Source organism: Aristolochia californica, unplaced genomic scaffold (genome assembly GCF_029961685.1).
Source record: "Aristolochia californica isolate CCGP_79_NKW_82.1479 unplaced genomic scaffold, dmAriCali1.0.hap1 SCAF_12, whole genome shotgun sequence".
NCBI lineage: Eukaryota > Viridiplantae > Streptophyta > Magnoliopsida > Piperales > Aristolochiaceae > Aristolochia > Aristolochia californica.
Window position 1 is genome coordinate 23362376 of NW_027181793.1, and position 23440 is coordinate 23385815.

The window sequence follows — 23440 nt, forward strand, 5'->3', positions numbered from 1 at the left end:
GATTCATGCCGAATTGCAGATAAATGCGAAGCGAACTTGGATGGTGCGCATCACATTGTAGGGGACATGAGGCAAACGCGGGAAAAAAAAAAAAGGGGAACAAAAAAAAAGCTTAAAAAGAGAGTTAAAGCAAAACCATGGCTTCTCTCTCTTTCTTCGCTCCCTATAACCAAACAAAAAGAAAAATAAAGCCACATCGAGAAAGATCCTTCGCTCTTCATCTCTCTCTGTTTTCCGTTAAAGCCTCCCAAGGCTTCGACGCCTGTACCTTCTCTTGCAAGTATCTTCTCGTCTGCAGATCTGGAGCTAATTCTCTTGACAACTCCATTCACGAAGCGGAGGAATTGATTCAGCTGACGGTCAGCGACGAGTTTGATTGCGATTTGAGGTAACGATTTGATATTATTGATTGGAAGAGAGGATTTCTTGTTTTTCTTTCCTCTGTTATCTGTGCTTGTGGATGAGTGTTTGCCTTTTTACGGTTCCGTTCACAATGCTTGTTTGGGAAATCGTTAGTGTTTGCTCTGTGAGATTGTTTGTAGCATAGACGAATGATTGCCGTATTTGTAACTTTCAATAATTGTTGAGAATCTGTTTCTTCAGCTGTCGATTGCCGTAGTTTGCAGGTCACGGTATTGGTTCCCGGTAAGCGAAACTTTTCTTCTTGTGCATTGTTTCAGCATTGTGTAAGTTAACTGTTTTTTTTTTTCCCAATTTACCATAATTGAGATACGCCAAGGAATTCAAGTTGGCAACGTAAAAGTTCAGCAAAACGTAGACGCAGAACAATTGATTTATTTTTATCTGTGGTCATCTTTGAGCTGTTCATCTGGAACTAGTTACTTCTGTTGTTCTGTTTCCAACAAGAATCTGGAAGAAGAAAGAAGAAATTGGATTTCCTGACCTTTTTTATTCTAAAAACTAAAAAAACGATAACCAATGGAGTTGTATTAGGAGGCATAAAGAAAGTGCGCTGCTCTTTCACTTCCTTTCAAATAAAGTTCATGACTATTACATGTAGTTGTTTTTGTCGTTTCATGTAAGGGGTAGTGCACCCCGAGAGAAAGTGAACTGCTCCGCGTAAAACTAGTAATGTGAAATCTAAAGTTCACCCTCAGATTTCACTTTCACTCCTCATATTTCACTTGCTCTCTCTCGACGCTCCTCATGTTGTTTCCCTCCTCTCGACCCTCTTCAATCCGAACTTCCTTGTCATTGACGCCGTCCCCTCTCTCAAAACCAAAGCCTCGCTGTCCCTCTATATTCATCCTCTCATCATTCCCCTCTCTCAAACCGAAGCCTCACCTCACTGCCCCATCTCCTAAATTGAAGGTTCATGGCACCCCTCTCAAAACCCTCTCTCAAAATTTTGTGATGCCAAAAAACTTAAGGTTGTTTCCCCTACAACCTTCTTACTGCTTGCTAAATACTGGTTAAGGAAAAAGATCCATGGTGACTGACTAGCTTTTTTTATTTTTGCTTTTAATATAAAAAATAAATTTCTTATTCTTTTACCACTTGTATAAAAATATCTTATAATCTCTTATTTTAAATTATTACTACTCTTTAAATCATTTTGTTTCTTTTTAATTTTTTTACACAATTTTAACTTTACATTTAATTTAATTTTTAATTATTTACTTTGATAGTAACATTTGGATGTTATCTTTTTTTATTTAAAAAAATAACTTTTTAAATTTTTTTAAGTTTATTTAAATTTTTAATATGTGTTTCTATTAAATTTATTTACATGATTTAACTTATTCCCATAAACCAAAAAGTACAAATTAGATCTCTTTATTGTTTGTATTATACGCTTTCAATTTATTTATTTATTTTATGTTTGAAGATTTAATTTTTTGTATAATAATTATTTTTCAAAAGTAAATAGTTGGTGTTTCTATTTAATTTTTGTTTTTAGTTTATTTACTTTATGTTTTATTTTATTTTAATTTACATTATTTTTAATTGTTTTAAAAAGTTTACCTATTTATTTTCTATTCAACTTATGTGTGTTTAATCTACTCATTAAAAATTAAATTAATTTAGAATATATTAATTTATTAAAATTAATGTTTATTATTTGTTTAATGTTAAAACAAAATCATTTTAAAAATTATTTTATATTCAATTATACACATATATTTATTTTTGTTTTCTATTTTACTTAGTTTAAGTAACCATGTTTGATTAGGTATATTATTTTTTATATTTAATTAAATCAATTTTTTATTTATAAATTATTTATCTTATTTTATTAATTAAATAAAATTATCTTAACAAAGTTAAATCTATCAGTATTTTATTAATAACCCATTCTCTACTTTCTACTATATTTTTCATTGTGTACATTAATACAAGAAAATATTTTACATTGCATTTTTCATTGCGTATACTAACACAAAAAAATAATTCACTTTCATGTTCACTTTCTATTTTACTTTGAAAATTGTACTAATCCCCCCTAAGTGCCGTTCTCAAGCAATTTATGTGGTTGAGGAAATACAAAAGAAAAGAGAACGTTTTTTACCGATTTTGTAATTTGTACAAAACCTTCTCAAAGTCTAAAGTGGTCCATTATGGACGAGGAAAATTTGCTCATCTTGGAACGATTGTTTTCGATCGTCCAGTTGGATCCACTATCATGGTTCCTTGGCGCACCCTTTACCATCCGACCTTGTAGATTAGAAGTCAGGAAGCATTTGATGGATGGTAGTGGGGTCCAACTAAGAGCAGGCTAGATACGAGACACTCCGGACAGTGGCGGCATCCCTGTCTGGCTAGTGTCCTTCAGTGCTCCCATGGCAACCCGAAGGACTGCGGTGCTCATTTTTCGGCATTTCAACGACATTAAATGGGTGGATCGGTCGTTTGTGTCGTGATATACTTTATTGGCAGACAATCTCCAGTGTTTCAGCTGGAACTTTGATTTATATGAAGAAATTCCAAGCTTGCTATCTAATTTGCAACAAAAATAACTAACTGAAAGGTTACGATGGACGGCTTCGATTGCTGGAACACTTTATGGCGTGCCGTAGCAATCATACCCAACTGTAGGTATTTTTGCCAAATAAAGGAGCTGTAGGAAAAGGGGAAATACATGGCTATCTGTTTTTGTTGAAGCAATCGGTTTAACCGAGTGCTTCAAAACGAAGCAAACGTGTATTAACAGCTATTTATTGTCTGTGCAGGAAAGCTAAACATTGCTAATATCCTCTTCTCGAGAAACAGAGGATTTAGGCAATATTCCAGTTGCTGAGAGATATATATGATGTGAAACCGGGACTCGGGTCTGGGAGACAGCAAGAGAATGAGGCGCCAAGAAGACGATGAAATGGAGACACAGATGGAGAGTGGCAGACTCGGGGAGAGCGGCAGCAACGAGAGATACCTGCAGTCATTAAAGAAATCTTGGTGTAGTAACAATCCCTGGACAGCGAGGTACATCTATGGCTTAATGTTTCTTCTTACCGATCTTTGGGCTTGGATGGTGCGCGACTACGGCCAACCTGTACTGTCGGACATCGAGAGTAAGTCGATCCTTCTCTCTTAGCCTTTGACTTTCAAAACATTTACTAATTCGTGTAAAGAACAACTGAATATCTCACGCATAGACTGAAAACTGTCATAACTCTATTTAGTTATATAGGTCCAAATCAAGCTTACATGATGTTAATGATTCATCCAAAATCAAAAGATGCAAAGTTCCAAATAGTGACTTATATCAAGTGGGAATTATCTTGGTTATTTATTGGTGTCCAAGATTGCACCAGTTGACTTAGTCCAAGCTATACCTTAGGTGATTTATATTTCGTAGGTCTATTGACTAGACGAATAATCAAAACCCAAATTAATTTAAATGAAGGAACTCTTTTTTATCATCATTCTATAAATGAATGTAAATAAAATAAAGGTCTAACATATTGTGAGTACTTTCGAGTTAATTTTTTAATATGTCTTGAATATTTATAAATTCTGATAGCTCAAGACATTATAGGTCAGCTGTTATTCGTAAGGTGGCTCAAATAGGACATAGAATGAGCGATGTACTTGGCATGAGGCAATTCATTTTAATGACTCAGAGCAGATACGGTTAGTTTCTGCTGGGGTATGCTTTGAATAAGTGAGGGCAATTGGTCCAACCCAACGGTCATCTGAAGTGCTCAGGATCAATTATTTTCAGGTTCGGAGCCTACCCCAACAGATTGGTAGTTTAAAAAATGATCTTTTCACTTGGAGGATCAATGAGTGGACATATTTGCCATGATAACCCCAAAGCGCCTTAGCAGTTGTTGCAGTAATTGTTCTTCTTGTAGGAATTGGATTGACGGAAAAAAGGAAAAGGAACCGTAGAAAACTGCTTAGGCGCGCCTAAGAAGTTGATCTCTTGATGAGTTTGATTTCTGACATATCCCCTCTATTCCATAATGCCACATAATGAGAATCTTTTCGAGACTTTTTTTAAGTTTATTCTTTATACTGGGCATTAACCATTCAAATTATGACACTTTAGACAAGCTTGTGCGCTAAGGAAGGGAATCTTTCCCGACAAACAGATAGTCATTGCTCCTTTTCCTTTTCCTTTTCCGAACCCATGCTTTGTTCTCTAATCGTTCAGAGGGATGGGAGACCAGCATATCCTTCGTCCATCACTTATATTGTCTAACAGTGGAATAGCCAGAGCCACATGATAAAATGATTGGGTGATTGATATTAGTTATGTGACTACGAGCTGATTCGCTGATTGGTTGCTCATGCGCAGGACTGAAAGGATGCAGAGGCGCCCGCTACTGTTTAGGTACCGAGGGCGTGCTCCGTGTCAGCCTTGGTTGTTTTGTATCCTTTTCGAAGTTCCTTTTTTTGTTAATTTAAAGTATTTTAGAATTAGTTACGTCCGTACCTTCTGAAAAATGGCATATTTATCGATGTCCTTAGATTCTCAATTAATTATTTTATATCCTTAAAACTGGTTGTTCCGAACTTAAATGCATTTGAAAGTAATTTCTAGTGTGGGGTATCAAAACCAGTTTTAAGTTGAGATACTCAGTTAAGGAGCAAGACTATTTGATTATAATCATTATAGCATCTTAACTCTGGCAATGTATCAAGTGAGCCTTAACTTTAAGGCAGACGTTCTACTTTATGATGTTTCTTTCTACCGTTGGCACATCAAAGTTGCACCAGCGTCGAGATTCATGGCATTCGGACTGGTGGATCGCTAAGATATTCTTGTGGATTTCTTTCATGGGTGTTTCATTTTTCGTTCATCCTGCTGTCATTGACATATATGGTAAGTAACTCAGTATAGTTTAAAACTTTTAACACTGCCTGGAGGATCTATGAGATACATTCAATTTTCTTCATTTATCAGATTGTCATCATAGCTCTCTGGCTTTTGCAGGAAAAATAGCACACTTCGGCGCCGGGTAACAACACTTCCCTCTTGCCTTTTCCATCATCTCAAAAATTACTTTTTTTTTTTCTTATAATTTTCCTTTTATCAGAACTGATATAAACGACTCTTATCGTGCTTCCTTTACTAATCAGTGGACGTTTTTTTTTTCCCCTAATAAACTTGCAGTGTCTTCCTTCTTATTCAACTTATCAGCATAATCAGTTTCATAACGTGGCTAAATGATTGTCTTACTTCAGAGAAGTATACCACTAAATGGTAAGGTTGAATTGCTCCAAAATTCTTCCCGGAGGTTACTCTTTATTAATCAATGAAACTCAAAGCTAACCCGCGAGAAATCTTGAAGCGCAGCCATGCCCATGTACACATACTATCCACTGCGTCTTATGTTGCTTCTGTGTCGGGGATAATAATGATGTACATCTGGTACGTACCTAAGCTATCGTGTACGCTCAATATCTTCTTCATCACTTGGACTTTGCTGCTGCTTCAGCTAATGACATGTGTTTCACTCCATCCAAGAGTAAGTCAATTGCGAACCTATTTCCTAATTACTTGCTGTTAGTAAAAATCGCTGTTTTAGACTCTTGATTATTTTTAGTTTTTGTTGCAATTGACTGACTCTCTCCGAAAGTAGGTAAATGCAGGATTCTTCTCGCCAGGATTGATGGGTCTGTATATTGTATTTATTTGTTGGACTGCTCTTAGAAGGTAAATAAAAGTCGCTATTGTCTGATGGTTGCCGAATATGCTATTTATCCTCATCATCATGGTTCCGTTTTGCAGTGAACCAGCAACAGAAGTTTGCGACAGCAAAGTAGAAGCAGCAACCAGCGAAGTCTGGCTCACAGTCATAGTAATATTTTCGTTTTTGTTTTTTGTTTTTCTTCTTGACTACTAAGTTCCGTAGAGCTTGCAGAATTATCCGAGCAGTAAAGAACTATGGCTACGGCTACCTCAGCACCTCTTGGATTCCAAAAACATCGTATATGATTCGAAAGAACACATTCCTGAGTTAATAGTCAACTTGATCTATCAACCAAAGATATTCAACAGAATTAACCTGAGCAATATTATAACCCTAACCTCAAAGTTTCCGAGAAGACAAAATCATTTTTGTCATATTGGGTTCAACTAATTCTTTCGAAAAAAACTGAGAAACTTCTTTTGTTTCATCTCAAGGACTCCATGTAATTTGTGTGGTTTTGTGGCTATTTTGTTTTTTTTTTTTAAGTTGATATTAGAAACGCATACTCTCCTTACTTATATGCTAGTTGTTAATGTTGAGCAGAGCTTCATTATTGCACTCCTTGCGATGGTTATAGCAACATTCGCGACGGGATTAGATTCCAAAACGTTTCAGGTGTGCCCACTCACATTCTTGCCCCATATTTATTTCTGAACAATTTCTGTGAAGCTATCTGAGAACAATCTCTGCAGTTCAGAACGGAGGTGGCACAGGGTGAAGATGATGTGCCATATGGCTATGGTTTCTTCCACTTTGTTTTTGCGATGGGAGCCATGTACTTTGCCATGTTATTAATTGGTTGGAAGGAGCATCATACCATGCGAAAGTAAACCTAACAAACCTCACTGAATACACACTTTTCGTTCTGTACTTTTCTCGTTGCTTATTACGAGAGTCAAATAGAGATTCTGAAAGAAGAAAATGAGAATCATGAAAAAATTTGTGATCCGCGCAGATGGACGATAGATGTGGGCTGGACAAGCACCTGGGTCAAAGTTGTGAATGAATGGTTCGCTGCATGCATATTTAGTAAGTCCTTCAAAAACTTTCTGTGCATACTTGATGAGAACAATGTACTCTGTGCGGCATTTGTAGCCCATCAGACAACACAATTACTCAAATAGTTATTCTCAAATGTGATAATAGCTTTTGCAAATTTATAGCTGCTTTCAACATTTTTGCAGTTTGGAAGCTGGTCGCCCCAGTAGTTCGAAAGAGTAGAAGAACAGCTGGACCCACTTAAAAGGTTAAAAACTTTTCCCTTCCTATTGTTTTCAGTTCACTAAGATTTCCTTACAGCAAATTCATTCTTCAATTAGATTGTCCTTTTTAACAGGTTATCGTGCAGTGAGATTTGAGAAAAGAAACTACTATATGAACAAATCCAGGATAATGCAATGCGCAAATGAGCCTTTCCATTTTATAAAAAGGTATTCATGTTTTTTTTTCCTTTGTTATATTAGACTCTTCCTATATCTGCATCTTGTACCTGAAACGGGTTCAAAATTTCACCACATTAGACTTGATAAGAGCATCTGGTACCTCTATTGTACAACAAAGGAAAGCCTCAAGAAATTTGCAAAAGCTGATATCATTCCTGTACAAATAGCTTTACAATGTGAAGCAATTCAATATTAGTGCTGTATTCACCGCCTGAATTTTGTCACCCTATTTATTTGAATCTCTCTGCACAGCTAGGAATTTGGGCTGACCAGACTATTCTGCTCACCAGTATAATTTACTCTAACCAAGTCTGTGGATACATTCGTTTGCTACAATTTGGACCCTTAATCTGACTCATTACCTACTATCGCATCTATCCCTTCCTCTCTAACATTTGGTTGTCCATTCATTGTAAAAAAATGCCTACGTGAGAGCTGCATAGATGAGGTTGTCTATTGGATTTGATTCAGATTGATCTCTGGAACACTTTGCACAGTCGGTGAGGCATAAAACAGGCCCCCGCAGCTCGAAGTCCACTAGCTATTAGAGGCAATCATCAGTGTCGTCTTGTATGTAATGAACCCTGCTATTGTAGCTGGGTTCTTGACATGATTATGTCATATTTGTGGATCACAACAAGTAAGAAGCGGGCATAGATCTTCTACGTTGTTGACTCTTTCTTATGGTTTTAATATATTCTATAACTAGTGACATCAAAGTCGACCTTACAACTACCGTCTACCGATGAGGATTGAAGACCAGATAGAGAAAAATCTTACATGATTCTCACGATAAAAAGTTTCACATAATTAAAGTTAAAAGTCTCTCAGAAGAGTCTCATATGTATCATAATTTAATATTAAAAGTAAAGAATTCAGATTAGGGGAGAGGGCTTCTAGGAGAGGGTGGTGCCAAGAGTCCCAAACCCTTCATCTACACAAAAGACTTACAAGTTTATTTTAAAGGTATTTTTATGCTTACATCTGAAGGGAAGAGAGATCTGGCCTCACCTACAACGACTGCCAATCATCCTCGAGTTGATGCAGAAAGGAGAGAAAGGAGAAGACATCATCCCCACCTAAACATCATCCATGGCCAGTCACAGTTTTCTGATGTTTCAGGCATGCAATGGCGCGACAGGCAATCGAAGACTGAAGCCATGGATGGGTGAAGATGAGTGTTAACAGCCAAACCTAAACAAACATTCACTGACATCAGTTAAAATATATCTAGAAAATATTTTTACAGACCCAATTCAATAACCCATAATTATGTATTAGAAAAAGAAAAGAAAAAATTACAAAGCCTAGACCAGAGAGCAGCTCAAATACAAAATACAGATTCCTAACCGGGCCAGACAATCTGGAAGAAAAATGAAAATATCCAACAAGATACGACTGATAACATTTACACCAAACTTTTCGCTGTGAAGAATTGAACTGGTCTCGTATCTATCAATGATACAAACAACACCCTCTCTTTCCTCGTATAACAGGGCCAAGTAAAAACTCACAAAACCTCCCAAGAACATTCACCGTGAAACTCCCACTTGCTCGACCAATCCATCACTCAAACCTCACCCTCGGTCCAACTTTTCCTTGAGATCATTTATGACAAGGAGTAGACAAAATGCTGATCCTCAATGGAATCCAGAAAGTTCTACACTCTTGGGTCTATCCAAAAGGGTTTCCTCCAAGAGGAAACGAGTTTGGAGTAGACGGTTGTTGGAATCCAGTGGCTGCCTGCAGACCCACACCTGCAGTGCCAATAGCAGTTCCCCCACTTCCAAATCCTCCAACTCCGGGCAATCTGCAAATTTATTGTCTGATAAATAGGAGTAGGAAAACAAAAAAACAGATAGAAAGAAAGAGAAATTCATAACAACAGAATAATGTTGGCAAGACATAAGGTTGGAATCCAATCAAAGCTATACATTATTTTCAAGTTCCCATTTATTTGGGAGCTAGTATATTACCTCCTTCTGGTCATAAGATTCATAGACAGATATTCTGTACTCAATTATTTTTTTCTTTATGAATAAACTATATTTAACTCTTTCAACAGTGAATTCAGAAATTAAGAGAAAAAAAAACAGACTAAGTTGGCATTATATGTATAATTCGTTGCAAATAAATGATGCTTGGAACAATTCAGATAGCATGTCTGAATATTTGGGTTGCCCAGGTCAAAAATATATGTAGGTATCCATGAATGAGTATTGTAAACCCTCAGATCCACTACATAATATACTTTTTTTATCTATTTCTAATCAATGTACTTCCCAAGACTTGGACCAACCAGAATTCCAAAAAAAAAAAAAAAAGACTTAGACCAATTAGATGTAGCCCTTCCTAGAAGTACTCACAATTAAAGATTTATGTCCAGGCTACTAGCATCTAGACTGTGTTAGAAAACACAAGATATGCACAACTAATGAAGGTAACCATTTATTTTCGAAAACACCAGTCATTTTTAACATTCCCAGTTGAGAGCTTTTTTCTGATAAAGAAACTCAAGAGGTACAGTTGGGAGACAACCTTCACCATTACCAACAGAGAGATTGTTGTGCTTGTTTATAACAAATATAATTATACAACAAGGAAAGTACACATTAAGCAGAAATAGTTGAACACAAAAAAACTACTATAGTAGTATAGACAGAAGTATAAAAAAGATTACCCCAAATGTGACATGTTACTCGGTGTTTGTTGCACCATGTATGCACCTGAAATAACCGAATGGGATATCAGCAACATGGAAACAAAGTTAAGGTCAAATATGACAAGTGGCTGTAAAATAGTTTACCTGGCAGCACTACTGACTGATAAGATGGCGATTGGGATGTAACCCACTGTGGAGAAGGGGTGCCAAAACTAGATGTACTCAATATGGGTGAAGGAGCTGCTATATTTGGAAGTGCTCCTTGGAGAGGTGCCATAGATGGAAACTGTAAATTAAGGCATTAATTAGACGAATTTTAATATTAGTCTGTTAGGCTTTTCTTCTAAACTTGCAGTTTCCTTCTAAATAGGTTGGCTTCTAGTATTATTCCATCTTTTCAATAAAATCTCCTACTAATATAAAAGTATGTACAGACACACACACATATAGAAAGGGAATATGGACCCAAGTCTATCCAACTGCACCTATTTTAATTGAACCATCAGTTTAAAATAAAATGACTTAAAACTTAATTTTTTTCTGATTCTAAATTTATTTATTTCCCCAGCATTCAGGATTTATGTTTATTTTAGAATTTTTTATGGTTATCAATTTTAAATTCTAAAATGGAGATAATGACATTGTTGGAAATATAATGAAGTAATTGGCATTCTTGTAACTAATTTGACTTTTCTAAGGAAAAAAAAAAAAAATATATATATATATATATAGAGAGAGAGAGAGAGAGAGAGAAGCTTATAATCTTGCATAATGATGCCAAGAAGCTCAGACAGAATTCAAGCACAAAACAAACAATTGAACCTTATTTAACAAACAACATATGCTACCTCATGGTACATGCTCAGCATACGCAACACAGAGAGAGAGAGAGAGAGAGAGGACAAACAAAAGAATAAATAACTGTAATACCGTGGGAGCTTGAGCAGGAGCTGGGTCAGTGCTGAGATCAAAAGGATTTGTAGATTTAGAAGGTTGGGGAAAAGTTGCCATGGTCTGTAACTGTAACACTCAATTGATGAACAGTAATAATCAGGCACCACAACTAATCGCATTAGAAAAAAGATAAGCATGATTTATCAAATTTTGAAAAATACCATTGCAGCAGGATATTGCATGCCATATCCCATGGCATTAGGTGGAACAATTGCCCAACGCTGAATTGGTACATGAGATGGAGCATAACTGAATGTGAAAAGATCCTGTGAAGTGTTGAATGATTGTTAATAATAATTGATGCATGTACAGACTCTACAGTACCACGAGGTTACAAACACCCATACCTCGGGAAGTGCTTTTCTTCCACTAGCTTTTTCCTCTGTAGGAGCAGCAGGTTGTGATTGAACCACACTTGTTCCTTGGAATTGCTTTGGGGCACCCAGGGAAGCTTGTCCAGGAGGAGGAACAACAGCAGGTCCTAGGGCACTTGATGCAAGCGGAGCAGTCCAATGCTGCCCATATGAATGCAAAAGACAAAAATCATAAATCGCATTCATGTTTTTTTGTCTCAAAATACCACATTTCTCAACGTAAGTAGGTTTTTGCTTAAGGTTGCAATATCAATAGATTTCCAACTTCTTAATATCAGGATTCAAATTTCAACCAAATCATAAATCACAGAATAGAAACTTCTTTTCCTTTTTTTCTTTTTTTGGAAAGCTAACCACAGTTAGACACTCAGGGTCATCAGAAATGTTTTTTCTTCTTTGGAATGTCGAACTTCATATACCCTAGTGAGACTTAAAACTCAATACCTCACAGACCCACTGCCCTGCCCTCCCTCCCCCCCCCTCGCAAAAAAAAAAAGGCAATGACACCATTGAGCCAGAACTCAGCCACCATCATCAGAAAGAAAAGTATAAGTATGAAGAAAACACGTAAAAATAATTTCAGTGAATTATATAAAATTAAATTAAATAATAAAAAATAACTACAGCTCATGGAATAGATCACCAATAATGTCCTAAAAAGGAAAACAAGAATCAATAACATAAACAAATGTATGATAAAGTCATATTTCACATACAAGTTACTAAATAGCCACAATAACAAAGTATCCAATATAGAAGATGAGATGTCTAATCCCCACCACAACTCAGTATCCAGTATAGAACATGGGATATTTCACATAGAAGTTACTAAATACCCACTAACAAAGTATCCAATATAGAAGATGAGATGTCTAATCCCCACAATAACCCAGTATCCAGTATAGAACATGCAATGTCTAATCCAGACTCTTGTGGTTCATCTTATCAGGTGATTACATCATCAAAACATACTTTTTTTCTATTAGATACTGTCTTATTTTTCGATATTTCACATACAGTGTTTCAGTTTACAAAGTCTGTGCTAACAACTCTACATAAATTCAGTGAAGTAACATTCATTACCTGATTGCCCGGAGCTCCTCCAGCTGGTGTGGTGAACAGCTGAAAAGCAGAATGGCCATCAGCAGGTGAAAACCCAGAAATACAAGTTACGGTGTAATTGTCAAAATAAAACCATTCAAAAAACAACATCCATTACCTGATTAGTAGGATCCCCAGCAGCTGGAGTAAACTGCCGAAAAGCAGACTGACCATCAGCAGCAGGGAACAGAGAAGGCTGCTGCTGCTGCATAGGCAAGGAAGGCATCTGACCAACAGGTGGTGGTGCTGGGGCTGCTGGGGCTGCCGGTGCTGACAATTGTGAAAATAGCGATTCAAGAGTGTTGCTCGTATTTGGTGGAACTTTTTGTGCAACACCATCAACAGATATAGGGCTGACAGGCCCTGGTACTGGAGCTGATAAATGTGATAATTGAGATTCTAGTGTATTTGAGGAATTTGAAGGAGCCACTGCAGCTTTATCCTCGGTATTCAAACCAAAAGATGCCCAATTGCTACCATCAGAAGATGACTGAGGGGCTGCTGATTGCTGCTGAGCAGGCTGACCTGAAAATAGATCATTCATTGGGGCAGTAGCTGCTGGAGTTTCAGGATCTGCATTGAAATCTATTAAGCTTCCTAAATTGACTCTTTTAAGTTTCACCGGATTCCCCTCTGTGGATCCCAAGCTACTTGAAGATGCAGTCTGCTGCAGTAGAATAAAGACATTTGAAGATATCAAAAGCAGATCTTAGCATAGTAATGAATGTTAGTCAGATAACTGCAGAACACCAACACACTGCCAAGGTTGCCATAGAAAAATCAAAAAGCAGATCAGACTTAGTAATGAATTTAGTCCGCTAATTTCAGGAAACCATCACAACAGCCTAGTTGCATTGCTTAATAACAAAGCCAAATTAAAGATCAAAGGTTTTAAAACTGGATCAGAGATAACAGCCACAATCACTTGTTCAAGGAATAAGTAAAGGAAAAAGAGATGTAAATAACAAAATAAACCATTCAATCAGAGCTTCAGCTGCCTGGACCAAAGTGCCCACTTTCGGCTGGAAAGCCATGTTCAACAAAGTACAGAATAAACTGACAGTATTGACTCTCATATATACAGGAGTATAAATACAGGTTGTGGTCGAACAAACCTTTGTCCGTGCAGGACCATCAGATACTCTCCCACCATTTGCTTTGGGAGGCTCTCCCACCCGAAGAGGGGGAACATCCTCCCCCAGGATATCTCTAACAGGTCGTACCAGAGGAGGACTTGGCAAATCTCTCTCCTTTTGATGGTTAGGTGACCTCACATCTGACTTCGGTGATCCATCAGGAAACTGCCGGTCCTCAAATCTCCTATTCTGAGGCCCATTTCTAAATCTATCATCTCGAACTCTATCATCAACAATCTCAAACCGCACAGGACTTCTCTGGTATTCTTGGTCATATCCAGGACTTCTTCGCTCCTCATAGCCATATCTATTTCTGTCACTGTAACGACGTTCATATGTCTCCTCATATTGAGGACTTCGAGAAGCACCACGGAACGTATCAAATCTCCTAATGTCTCCATAGGAATCTTCTCTGTCACCCTACAGAATTTTTAACCAAAATGAAAAGGCTATAGCTAAATAATTATCAGTTCATTACCAGTAAATAATACATTGCATACCATCCTCACCCTTGGAGGCCGCTCTGCACCCCTCTCCCCCGTGTATCTTCTATCCACGTACACATGTTTGATAAAATCCCTAAGCCTCTCAATGTTGCTACATATAAGCATTAGATCAGAATTTCAGCTTGTGCAAATTTTCAAAACTGACACACATGGATGGGATAAATACCTGCTATCAGGTAGGTAGTGACACTGTGGGTCCCATTCCTTGAAAAATGTTTCCTTTGCACTCTGTAGAATAAGGAAAAGAAGTTTAAAACTGTGAAGTGAATTAGAAGTTGGAGATAGACAATCAACTAACCATGAAAGAAGAATTTTCTTATTACCTCATTGCCCCCAGCTTGAAGGGCACCAACTTCTTGAGTAGTAAACTTTGCCATGGATATTGATTTCACACGGTGAGTGAACTCCCGACTAAAAAAGCATTAAAGAACCACATAAGCCACGCACATAAAAAGGCACTAATGCAGAGAAAGAGACATTAAAATACGCATATAAAACTAAAATCATTAGCATCAATAAGAAAACTGCAAGGAACTCGCATTAGCACTTACTGTATTCCACTACAGGTGGTGCAAACAAACGTCCAGAAATTTGTGCACACATATTGTGGGCCCTGTTTGCAGAAAAGCATATTAATCACCTTGGTTCACTAGAATCTATTGCCAAACACTACTTAAGGCAGTACAAGCTAAATAATTAAATAACTGAACACGTCTTTTCTACAGTTCATTAAAAACTCCAAGATACTAAAACAGAAACAATGTACAAACAATCATCAATAATGTCATCACCAAAAGTGCCCATCATCTGCCACTGGATAGCAAATACCTTCAATCATGCAAGCGACAAATACCTCTGGATTATAAAGGAACATCTAGAGAAGATATAAGGAATGTACAATAGCAGGTCAAAAAGCCAAAATGAAGAAACTCGAAAGGACTGTCCTCAAGTTCACAATTGAACTATCTTCCCAATATCTTGAACGGAATACAAATCAAGAACTCTCTTTAAACTTTTATGAGCAATGTTTGCTGTACCAAGATGGAACTCATGCTGGAAGTAACAAAGCCATTTGCTCCCACCAAGTAACATGTCCACAGAGAACACTACCTAAATATGCCTTATCAGAGGGGATTGAAACACATATACAAGACACATCAGGACTCACCAGTTAGTAAGTGTCTGATGACAAACCATATGGTGAATTATCTATAGAATCTTAAAAGTTTGTACTAAAGCTGATGTTTTCAAAACTCACATCAATACAAGTGTCAGCAGACATAGTCCAAAGTTTACAGAAATTGTCAGCTAACAGCATGTTATCAAGATAACTGTTAACAGTTCATCATATGTTGTTGCTGATTAAATTTTTATGCCAGTGAACATCTGCCATTCACTGATATTTAATATGGCTTTCCTGTGATCCACCCTTATATTTCTGAGGAAACATATTCCATTGCCACCCAATATTGTTATGAACGACACTGTCTATTGAAGCTGCAATACCTTCATTTCTCTTCCCTCCTGTATCCTTTTTTCTCTTTAATAAAATCACCATTTAAGAAAAAATTGATAGTTTACATGTTTTCTTTGTACATTCTTCACAAACAACATACAGCAAATTTAACAATCTAAAGATTTTTTATTTTTTTTGAATGTTCTAATTTTACTCTCTTTTTTTTTTTAAGCCAAAGAAAACAGAGGGTATACAAGCATCTTGGTAAAACCTGTGAAACAGAGAACATAACATAATAAAAGGAAAAACTATGGAGGAGAAACTGGAGAAAACACATTGAACTATTGGTTCTCAATCCCCTCCACAAGAAGGGAACCTGCCAAGCTATCGGACGATCTCAGGAAGAAGCACCAAGAAATACGCACTTAACATATAGGAACTCGATCTCTACAGAAAATGTTCATAATCTTCAAGTAGTGTCTGAGACTTCTTGCAAAATTTATGACAAACAAAAATCACATTCAATTTTGAGGGAACAAATAAACTATTTTTAAAGTCCCTAACCAAAAAGAAAGAATATAAAGGAAACTAGAATGAGATAGAATGAAGGTCTGATTATAAGATCTAAATACACCGAGACTCCTTGGAATTTCCATCAACAATGAGTTTGATAGAAGTGGATGGTACACATGGCGGGCCACATGAGCATGTCTTCTAACCAAAGCACTTGGAAACTCATTAAACTCACCAACTAAACATACACATGAAAGGATTTAATGGTTAACTTTTTCAATGAGTTCTCCATGGGCAAGGCTTTGACAAAATGTTCTTTAAATTCTTTCTTTCCAAAGCCACCACAGAAATGCAGAAAGAAGACTTGCCATAAAATTTTATGAGTGTCAAGGAAAAGTTAAGAAATTCATACAACAAGAAACTTTTATTGCACAAGCATAAAAATACCAAATCCTTGGAGGACAGTGACGCAAAGAGAACCTTACCTTTGGAGGCACAAAGTAGCGGCAGAAACTTGAGCAACCAGAAAAGAGAAAAATAGTGAGGCTGGGGAAGAATTTGACAAGAGAATTGTGGCAAGAAGCAAGTGACAATTTGCAATGAGGGTCCCATTCCATTGTATGGACTTGATGTCATCGAGAACTTGAATACATAAATTGCATAAGGCAATAAATTAGGCTAGCAAAGGCCGCATGGTTGTTTAAGTTTCTTCTAAGATTCAGATTCCAACTTTTCTCATTAAACCTAAGTCTTTGAAACTTCATTGGAAATATTTGGGCCTCTTACCACTCCAAAGAAGTTCTATGTGTCAGCCAAGGGAAAATTACCAACCAGCAGTCCTCCCAAAACCCAACTCTTCACATGTTCCTTATATGAAACAAATACCAGCGACGAGAACATTTTTTTGGTTCAAAATCATTTTTCACAATGGATAAATCATATAAGAAGAAATATTAGGGGGCAACAATTTTCACCATGAAGCTGATAATTGCTATTTGAAATGTGCCTCCTAATAGTACAACACAGTATGTTAAGAACATTTTGAGAGGAGGGCTTACTTATATTATGGGTCATGTACCTCTTCAGAAGAACATACTTTGTTCCAATAGAATGAGTGCCTTGGCCATTTCAAAATAAATAAATAGATAATATGTTAGTGAACATTCTTCACTAACAACAATGTATATGTTAATCGATCTAGAGATTTTCTAAAATAAAAAATAGAAATATGGTGCTCTGCCTATGGTAGACCATCTGCAAAAGCAAAGCACCAATTTGAGCCTCGTCTCAAATTACATGTAACAAAAGGTTCTTGTATCAAATTCTGGACAGATTAGTAGCTAGGAAATTCTCCGCTTCCCCATCAGTTCCCTAGGCTTTATCATCTTTCCAGAAATCAGGATTGTTCTGTTCAATTAGTCAAACCTGACATCGACTCAGGGGGTGGCTGGAATCTTCAGCTTAGAAGATCTCTCCGTGATGATGAGACAGATGAGCTTTTGGATCAGCTGACCTTGCTTGAGCCCCTCTTTATATTGAATCAGGACATCGATAAGCCAATCTGAAGTCTTGAAGCCTTGAGTCAGTTCTCCACCCCATCTCATTATCAGATTCTTAAACCAGATAAGGCAATGACATAAGCATTATTTGCTTCTAACAGTTGGAAGCTCAAAGGGCCCTGAAAAGTGTTTCGCTTTATCTGGATTGTTGCCTTGGAGAAGATTCTAAGATGTGACGAGTTACGAAAAGGAAACAGCCTATAGTAAAGTCTTTTTGCAAGTTTTGCGGGCAAGTTGAAGAATCAGTATACCACTCTCTTCTGCATAGCAGTTACATCTATTTAGTTTGGGGAACCATAATTGAGAAGTTTGACATCTTAAGCTGTTCTCCACAGAATATCAATTCATTCATCAGTTCAATTCGGGTCCCTCCCCCAAAACTGGGCAAAATCTATGGAAGTTATCTCCAGCTTTGTTTTCAGGCAACTCTTAACAGAAAGGAATGCAAGGATAATTCAAAGGTCTCAGATCTCCATCAGAGGCACCGTTAAAGCTGTAATCCACTCTGTCCTCTCCTGGGGCCCTGCCTTTGGGATGCTTCCTCCTATTCAAAGCTCCTGGCCTCTCAGTGAAATTACCTTTTTTAAATTGTTGAAGCTTTACTGATCTTAATAAATAAGATAACAACATAAATCATAGAGGAAATTAGAACTAACCCTCAAAGGAGAAACATAAACCATAAAGAAAATTAGAATTAACCCTCATGGGAAATAGAATTCCTGAATACAAAGCTGGGGCGCAAAACCCCGATTTTAGCCGATTTATCTGCAACACTATTAGCAACACATAATGCCATACAATAAGAAATGGAAGGCAGATTTCCTTGATTTTATCTGAGATATGCCTTAGCTTCCTGAAATTGCCTTTCTTTAAGGAAAAAAATCAAAAAAGCATTTGGTTTGCCAGGCAACAGGTGCAAGCAGAAAAAAAGCGAACACCAAAACCTACAACGTAAATTTTCAATCAGAAATAAGCAGTGCATTGTTGAGCTGAAAAGAAAACATTCAAATGATATTTTTTTTGGAAGTGAATGACAGAGCTGATATGGATATGAAAAACGAGGAAATGAAAAATTGAAATAATTAACTTCTTCTAAGTTATAAATAAATGCATTAGATAGAGTGGTGTTGATACATAATGTAGATTTTACTAATACAAGTGTGTGAATGGACTAGACAGAAAAAAAGGGAGATCAAAAACATCTTGGATGAAGTGATGGAGAAAGGCTTAAAAAATAACAGTGTACATCAATTGTGAAGCAGAATGGAGAAGGATTTTATATAGTCAAAACTACCTAATCATGAAGTTACCAATTGATTTCGTGGAATAGAGTAAGTACAGGGCTTTGACATTGAAAAGATTGCTTCTTTATTGAATACATCCAGAGAAAGATCATAACCGGTAAAATGTTAGAAACGGTACTTAAATTACCTAAATTTTGAAAATTACAATGTAATGTCCTTCCTTGATTTGATGCAAATCATGCTCATATAGCTTGGATGACAGAAGTCCATCTTTCACGTTCACATCCCACTTCAACATCATTGTGATGATCCAAATGAAATCAATAACTGAGTGAATCCATCTTAATGAGCTAAACAACTTTCTACCAACACTACCTCTGCCCTCTATATTGAAGAGAGAAAGACAAGGCATAATGAATCCTATGAAACAAGGACAAATTTTTCAAGCACAAAAATTATGCAATTATAAGAATCATACCAGATTGTTCATAATATTTTATTTTATTTTATTGAGAAATTAACAAGACAAAAATTTGTATACTGAATTACATTTTTGCATATCATCGTCCCTGTCATTATCAAAACCTGTTCTAATGATTTCAGCCAGCTACAAGAACCATTCTCTGTCATCTGGTCCTTTGTTACTAACAACCAAGCATCCTCAGACAAAAAGGATTTAGATTTGTGTTGTGAGGCTCAACAAGGATTGTAGATACAAGCATCATATAAGAGTCCTCTGTAGTGCACCCTCTTAATAATAGAAACAGTTTCCTTACAGATTGGTATTAGATGTATTGTAACTTAAAGATCAACTCATCCACATTCGTCTTAGCTGGCAATCTTTTAATCTTATGTTAGCCTTGCCTATTTCATCATAATGCAGTAAAGTGATCCCACTGAACTTGGACAATTCAACTTTTATAGCCATAATGCCTGAGGCAGAGAATCAAATTCGAGAAAGACATGTAACAATCCTTTAGATGCACGAGAAGTGGCCCATCTGGAAGCACAATTTTTTCTTGTTCTAGGAAGTATAACTGTTTGGTGGAAGGCTAACAGTTTTATGCTCCATAAGGTGGATTGGGGCTTGGTCCCCACGACCACATGGGAGCATTCCTAACATGAGGTCTTGGGTTCAACACTCTCAGGGGTACGGGGTAGCTCAGTGAGTAATTAACATCCAAAAAAAAAATACTCCATAATACAGACCGTACCTCTTATATTTTCCTAAAGCATTGTTGATATCGGCTGAAAAAAACACCAAAATTTCATAAATTCAACAAGGACTGCACGCTTGATGTACAACAACGAGACTCTAGAGTACAGATCTATTTCCACCAAACATGTAAACACCGGCACTGGTAATTGGGAACTTAATATGTTGGTGCACCTCATTCACAAAAGGATGGGAGCATACCAGACTATTGCAATTGATACATCTCCGATTTGCAGGAAGTTTCAAAAGCCCACGGATGATCTTCTCATTTTTCTCGTCTTCCTTCATTCGACTAGCCATTTTCGACAATTTTCTCCCACTGCTGTGGCAACAAAATGGAAATACCATAAGGATTTCACCCAAAACAGAGACCAATAAGATCGAATTTTCGGGCAATTCATCTCTAAAACAATCAACTCAATAAGAACAAACGAAGACGAACAAACAATGTTCCAACCGACAGAAGTCCAGTGATCTAAATCTCGGATCCAAATGTACAACCAACCGAGTTGTCAGTTACCAAAACAGGATCAATAAAAAAAAAGCTCAAAATGCAACTACTCCATTCGCTATGGGAGGATAGAAATAAATAAAACGGACCAAACTCGGCCGCCGATGGAGGAATTCGAGAATCAGAGCTCAACTGATGACCCGTAGATACAGAACTAGCGCTGACGAAAGCAGTGTCAGATCCAACAGAGACATCGAATTGGGAAATTTCGGTGGCTCTTGGGGTTTGGGGTGACGAAAAATAAAAATCTCTGCTTTTTATTCCTAAATGGTAAGCGAAAGACAGGTCTTTTTCTCTCGTTGAAGCTGTGGTCAACAACACAGGAAACGTCGCCTCTTTTGCCGGTACCGGGATAGAATTATTGCACCCGTTTTGTACCAAACTACCCCTCGAGGCAGCTCAGCTGCGTCGTTTTCTCTACTGTACTAATAATAATTATTCCTCACTGTACGTAAATCCCGTAATCTCGAGAGAGCTGTTCCGCAGTGGACCCACCGAGTGGGGTCCACCACCTCTTTTTGGAGTCATGGTTACGACATCACTCATAAAAGTGGAGCCTTTTGTGTCACTTGTTGTATACATAACAATAACTTAACGCACCTGATTAAATGAGTTTATCCATGTATTAAAAACTAATCTTACATTTAATTGGTCAACCAAAGTATGTACTCTTATATCTACACAATTAATGTGTCATTTCAAAGTTTGGTGCTTTTAAAATTTTACATGTGACACGAGTGCCTTTTAATGTGTATAATATCAAGTATTATACATGTAATATAAAAGTATTAAAATGTATCGATATTTTTAATTTAATATAAATATCAAGTTATATACATGTAATATTTATACTAATCCTAAAACTAATTTAATTTTTTTTAATTTCATTTTAAATAATTTATACTTTTTTTAATTAAATTTTTATTATAACTTAAAGAGTTGGAGTAGCCAATAATTATATAAGTTTTATTTTTTAATTATCTCATCCTAATTTGTTTTGTTAATTAACTCCATAACACTTGTTAATTAATCACATTTTTTCTACCCGCCAACACATCTGTGTATCTCTCTTTCTTCCGACCCGCCCGCTAAAGAGCTGGTTCATTGAAACTTCGTTATTTTTAGTCCAAAATTTGTTCTTGGAAAAGTATAGGTCAACTGAGGCCTTCTTCTACACTTTTTATAGGACAAAAAGTGACAAGTCCCAATGATGATTTTTGTTAGTGCACTGTGTAATTCACTTTCACTAGGAAAAGTGGGTCCAAGAGCGTTAGTGCACAGTGTAAGTGGATAATGAAAGTGAAGTACACAGGTAATTCATTTTTACTTGTTTAAGTGAAAAAAACAAGTGAAAAGTGAATTGACTCCACGAGACTACTGAATTCACTTTCACTCGATGCTGAGAATAAGCTAATTTAGTTAAATTTTAATGGAAATTATCATAGTATTTTATTAATAAAATACCTTGTTTATTTTCTTATTATTTTCATGACTTTAATATTATATTAAATTACTAATTTAAGAGGGATAATTAAGATATCATAAAAGTAAAAAATTGATGAGTATCTAGAATAAACATTTTGATTTAAGTATTCTATTTTTTAATAATTAAATAAATTAATAATTTTATCTTACTTTGTAATTTTTGTATGGAATTAGATTAAAAGTCTATCTTATTTGATTAATAAAAATATATTTATTTGTTTGTTATATTCACGACTTATATTAATATATTCAATTACTAATTTAAGTGTGATAATTTAGATATTGAAAAAGTAAGAGTTTGATTTAAGTATCTAGACATTATACAAGTAACCATGTTTATTTCGGTATAGTAATTTTTATATTTAATTAATTTAATATTTATTATTTAAATTTTTTATTTTATTTTTCTTCTTTTCTTAATTTAAAAGTTCAATCAAACTTTCTTAACAAAGTTAAATCTATCAGAGTATTTTATTAATAAACTCATTATCCACTTTCCACTAAAATTTTAATTGTGCACATTAACACAATAAAGTTATTTACACTGCACTTTCTATTGAGCACATTAATACAAAAAAGCAATTCACTTTCCACTGCACTTTTAGAGTGCACTACCACCTCTTTTAGTTTTTACTTTAATTTTCAAATAGATTGATACTCTATATACTTAAAGCCCTAATCGCTCTTTAAAATTTTCAGACCTTTGTATATAGAGCCCTCTAGGGGTTTGATTGGATCCCCATGGAAAATTAAATTAAATTAAATTAAAAAACATATAAAAATTTGACCATTATTATTCCCAAAAATAGTTATTAACAAGGAGAATTTGTTCATTATCTTATTTTCACTAATTATTATTTTTAATAATAATGGTCAAAATCTTTTTTTTTCCTAGAGGTTCCAAACAGACCATAAGGTTTTTCCTGGTGGACCTCGATATATAGACCCACTTCCTTGGATCCTACCTTTTTAGATTCTAAGATGCCATATTTTTAAATTATCCTAATTATTTTTAAATTATCCTAATAAAAATAACAGTGTTAGCCTTTAGGCAGTTTGAAACTTAAAAGGGTTGGTTAGTAGGATTTTCAAGGAGCAATAGTCATCATCTGTTTCCTAG

General features: G+C 36.0%; 2 protein-coding genes across 10 annotated transcripts; one reads left to right on the top strand and one right to left on the bottom strand.

Moving 5' to 3' along the window:
- The first annotated feature begins 146 nt into the window (after positions 1-146).
- LOC137945890 (uncharacterized) lies at positions 147-8019 on the top strand. 3 transcript variants are annotated; one of them, XR_011111033.1, is made up of 15 exons: positions 147-388; positions 3192-3530; positions 4763-4836; positions 5131-5290; positions 5402-5426; positions 5582-5671; positions 5765-5936; positions 6051-6124; positions 6200-6269; positions 6705-6776; positions 6854-6987; positions 7117-7190; positions 7346-7407; positions 7498-7591; positions 7856-8019. XR_011111033.1 is itself a non-coding variant. In XM_068791965.1 (14 exons), exons 2-13 carry the CDS (start codon positions 3311-3313, stop codon positions 7402-7404), a joined length of 1224 nt encoding a protein of 407 aa, XP_068648066.1. In that variant the 5' UTR covers positions 147-388; positions 3192-3310; the 3' UTR covers positions 7405-7407; positions 7481-7842. The 3 variants fall into 3 exon arrangements, 2 of the variants coding, with proteins under 2 accessions (XP_068648066.1, XP_068648065.1); XM_068791965.1 differs by lacking the exon at positions 7856-8019 and having other exon boundaries at positions 7481-7842; XM_068791964.1 differs by lacking the exon at positions 7856-8019 and having other exon boundaries at positions 7498-7842.
- Positions 8020-8798: 779 nt separating this feature from the next.
- On the bottom strand, positions 8799-21138 carry LOC137945259 (probable ADP-ribosylation factor GTPase-activating protein AGD14). 7 transcript variants are annotated; one of them, XM_068791051.1, is made up of 15 exons: positions 20925-21138; positions 20526-20643; positions 14888-14949; positions 14660-14747; positions 14503-14564; positions 14331-14427; positions 13810-14250; positions 12813-13361; positions 12677-12715; positions 11567-11734; positions 11381-11485; positions 11196-11285; positions 10410-10551; positions 10284-10329; positions 8799-9413 (listed from the first exon to the last, which is right to left on the bottom strand). In XM_068791051.1, the coding sequence occupies exons 2-15, from the start codon at positions 20622-20624 to the stop codon at positions 9278-9280; spliced, it is 2124 nt and encodes a 707-aa protein (XP_068647152.1). In that variant the 5' UTR covers positions 20625-20643; positions 20925-21138; the 3' UTR covers positions 8799-9277. The 7 variants fall into 7 exon arrangements, with proteins under 7 accessions (XP_068647152.1, XP_068647155.1, XP_068647154.1 ...); XM_068791054.1 differs by having other exon boundaries at positions 14340-14427; positions 20526-20646; XM_068791053.1 differs by having other exon boundaries at positions 12813-13358; positions 20526-20646.
- Between the last annotated feature and the right edge of the window lie 2302 nt (positions 21139-23440).

What these genes read in the sequence shown, in the direction of transcription:
- LOC137945890 (XM_068791965.1), top strand. Translation starts at nt 3,311, where the DNA reads ATGAGGCGCCAAGAAGACGATGAAATGGAGACACAGATGGAGAGTGGC. An exon ending in GTGTCAGCCTTGGTTGTTTT is followed by an intron (nt 4,837 to 5,130) that starts GTATCCTTTTCG and finishes ACTTTAAGGCAG; the next exon opens with ACGTTCTACTTTATGATGTT. An exon ending in GTTCGCTGCATGCATATTTA is followed by an intron (nt 7,191 to 7,345) that starts GTAAGTCCTTCA and finishes ACATTTTTGCAG; the next exon opens with TTTGGAAGCTGGTCGCCCCA.
- LOC137945259 (XM_068791051.1), bottom strand. Translation starts at nt 20,624, where the DNA reads ATGGCTAGTCGAATGAAGGAAGACGAGAAAAATGAGAAGATCATCCGT. An exon ending in GTATCAATTGCAATAGTCTG is followed by an intron (nt 14,950 to 20,525) that starts GTATGCTCCCAT and finishes TTCTGCAAACAG; the next exon opens with GGCCCACAATATGTGTGCAC. An exon ending in CTGGGGATCCTACTAATCAG is followed by an intron (nt 12,716 to 12,812) that starts GTAATGGATGTT and finishes TCTGCTTTTCAG; the next exon opens with CTGTTCACCACACCAGCTGG.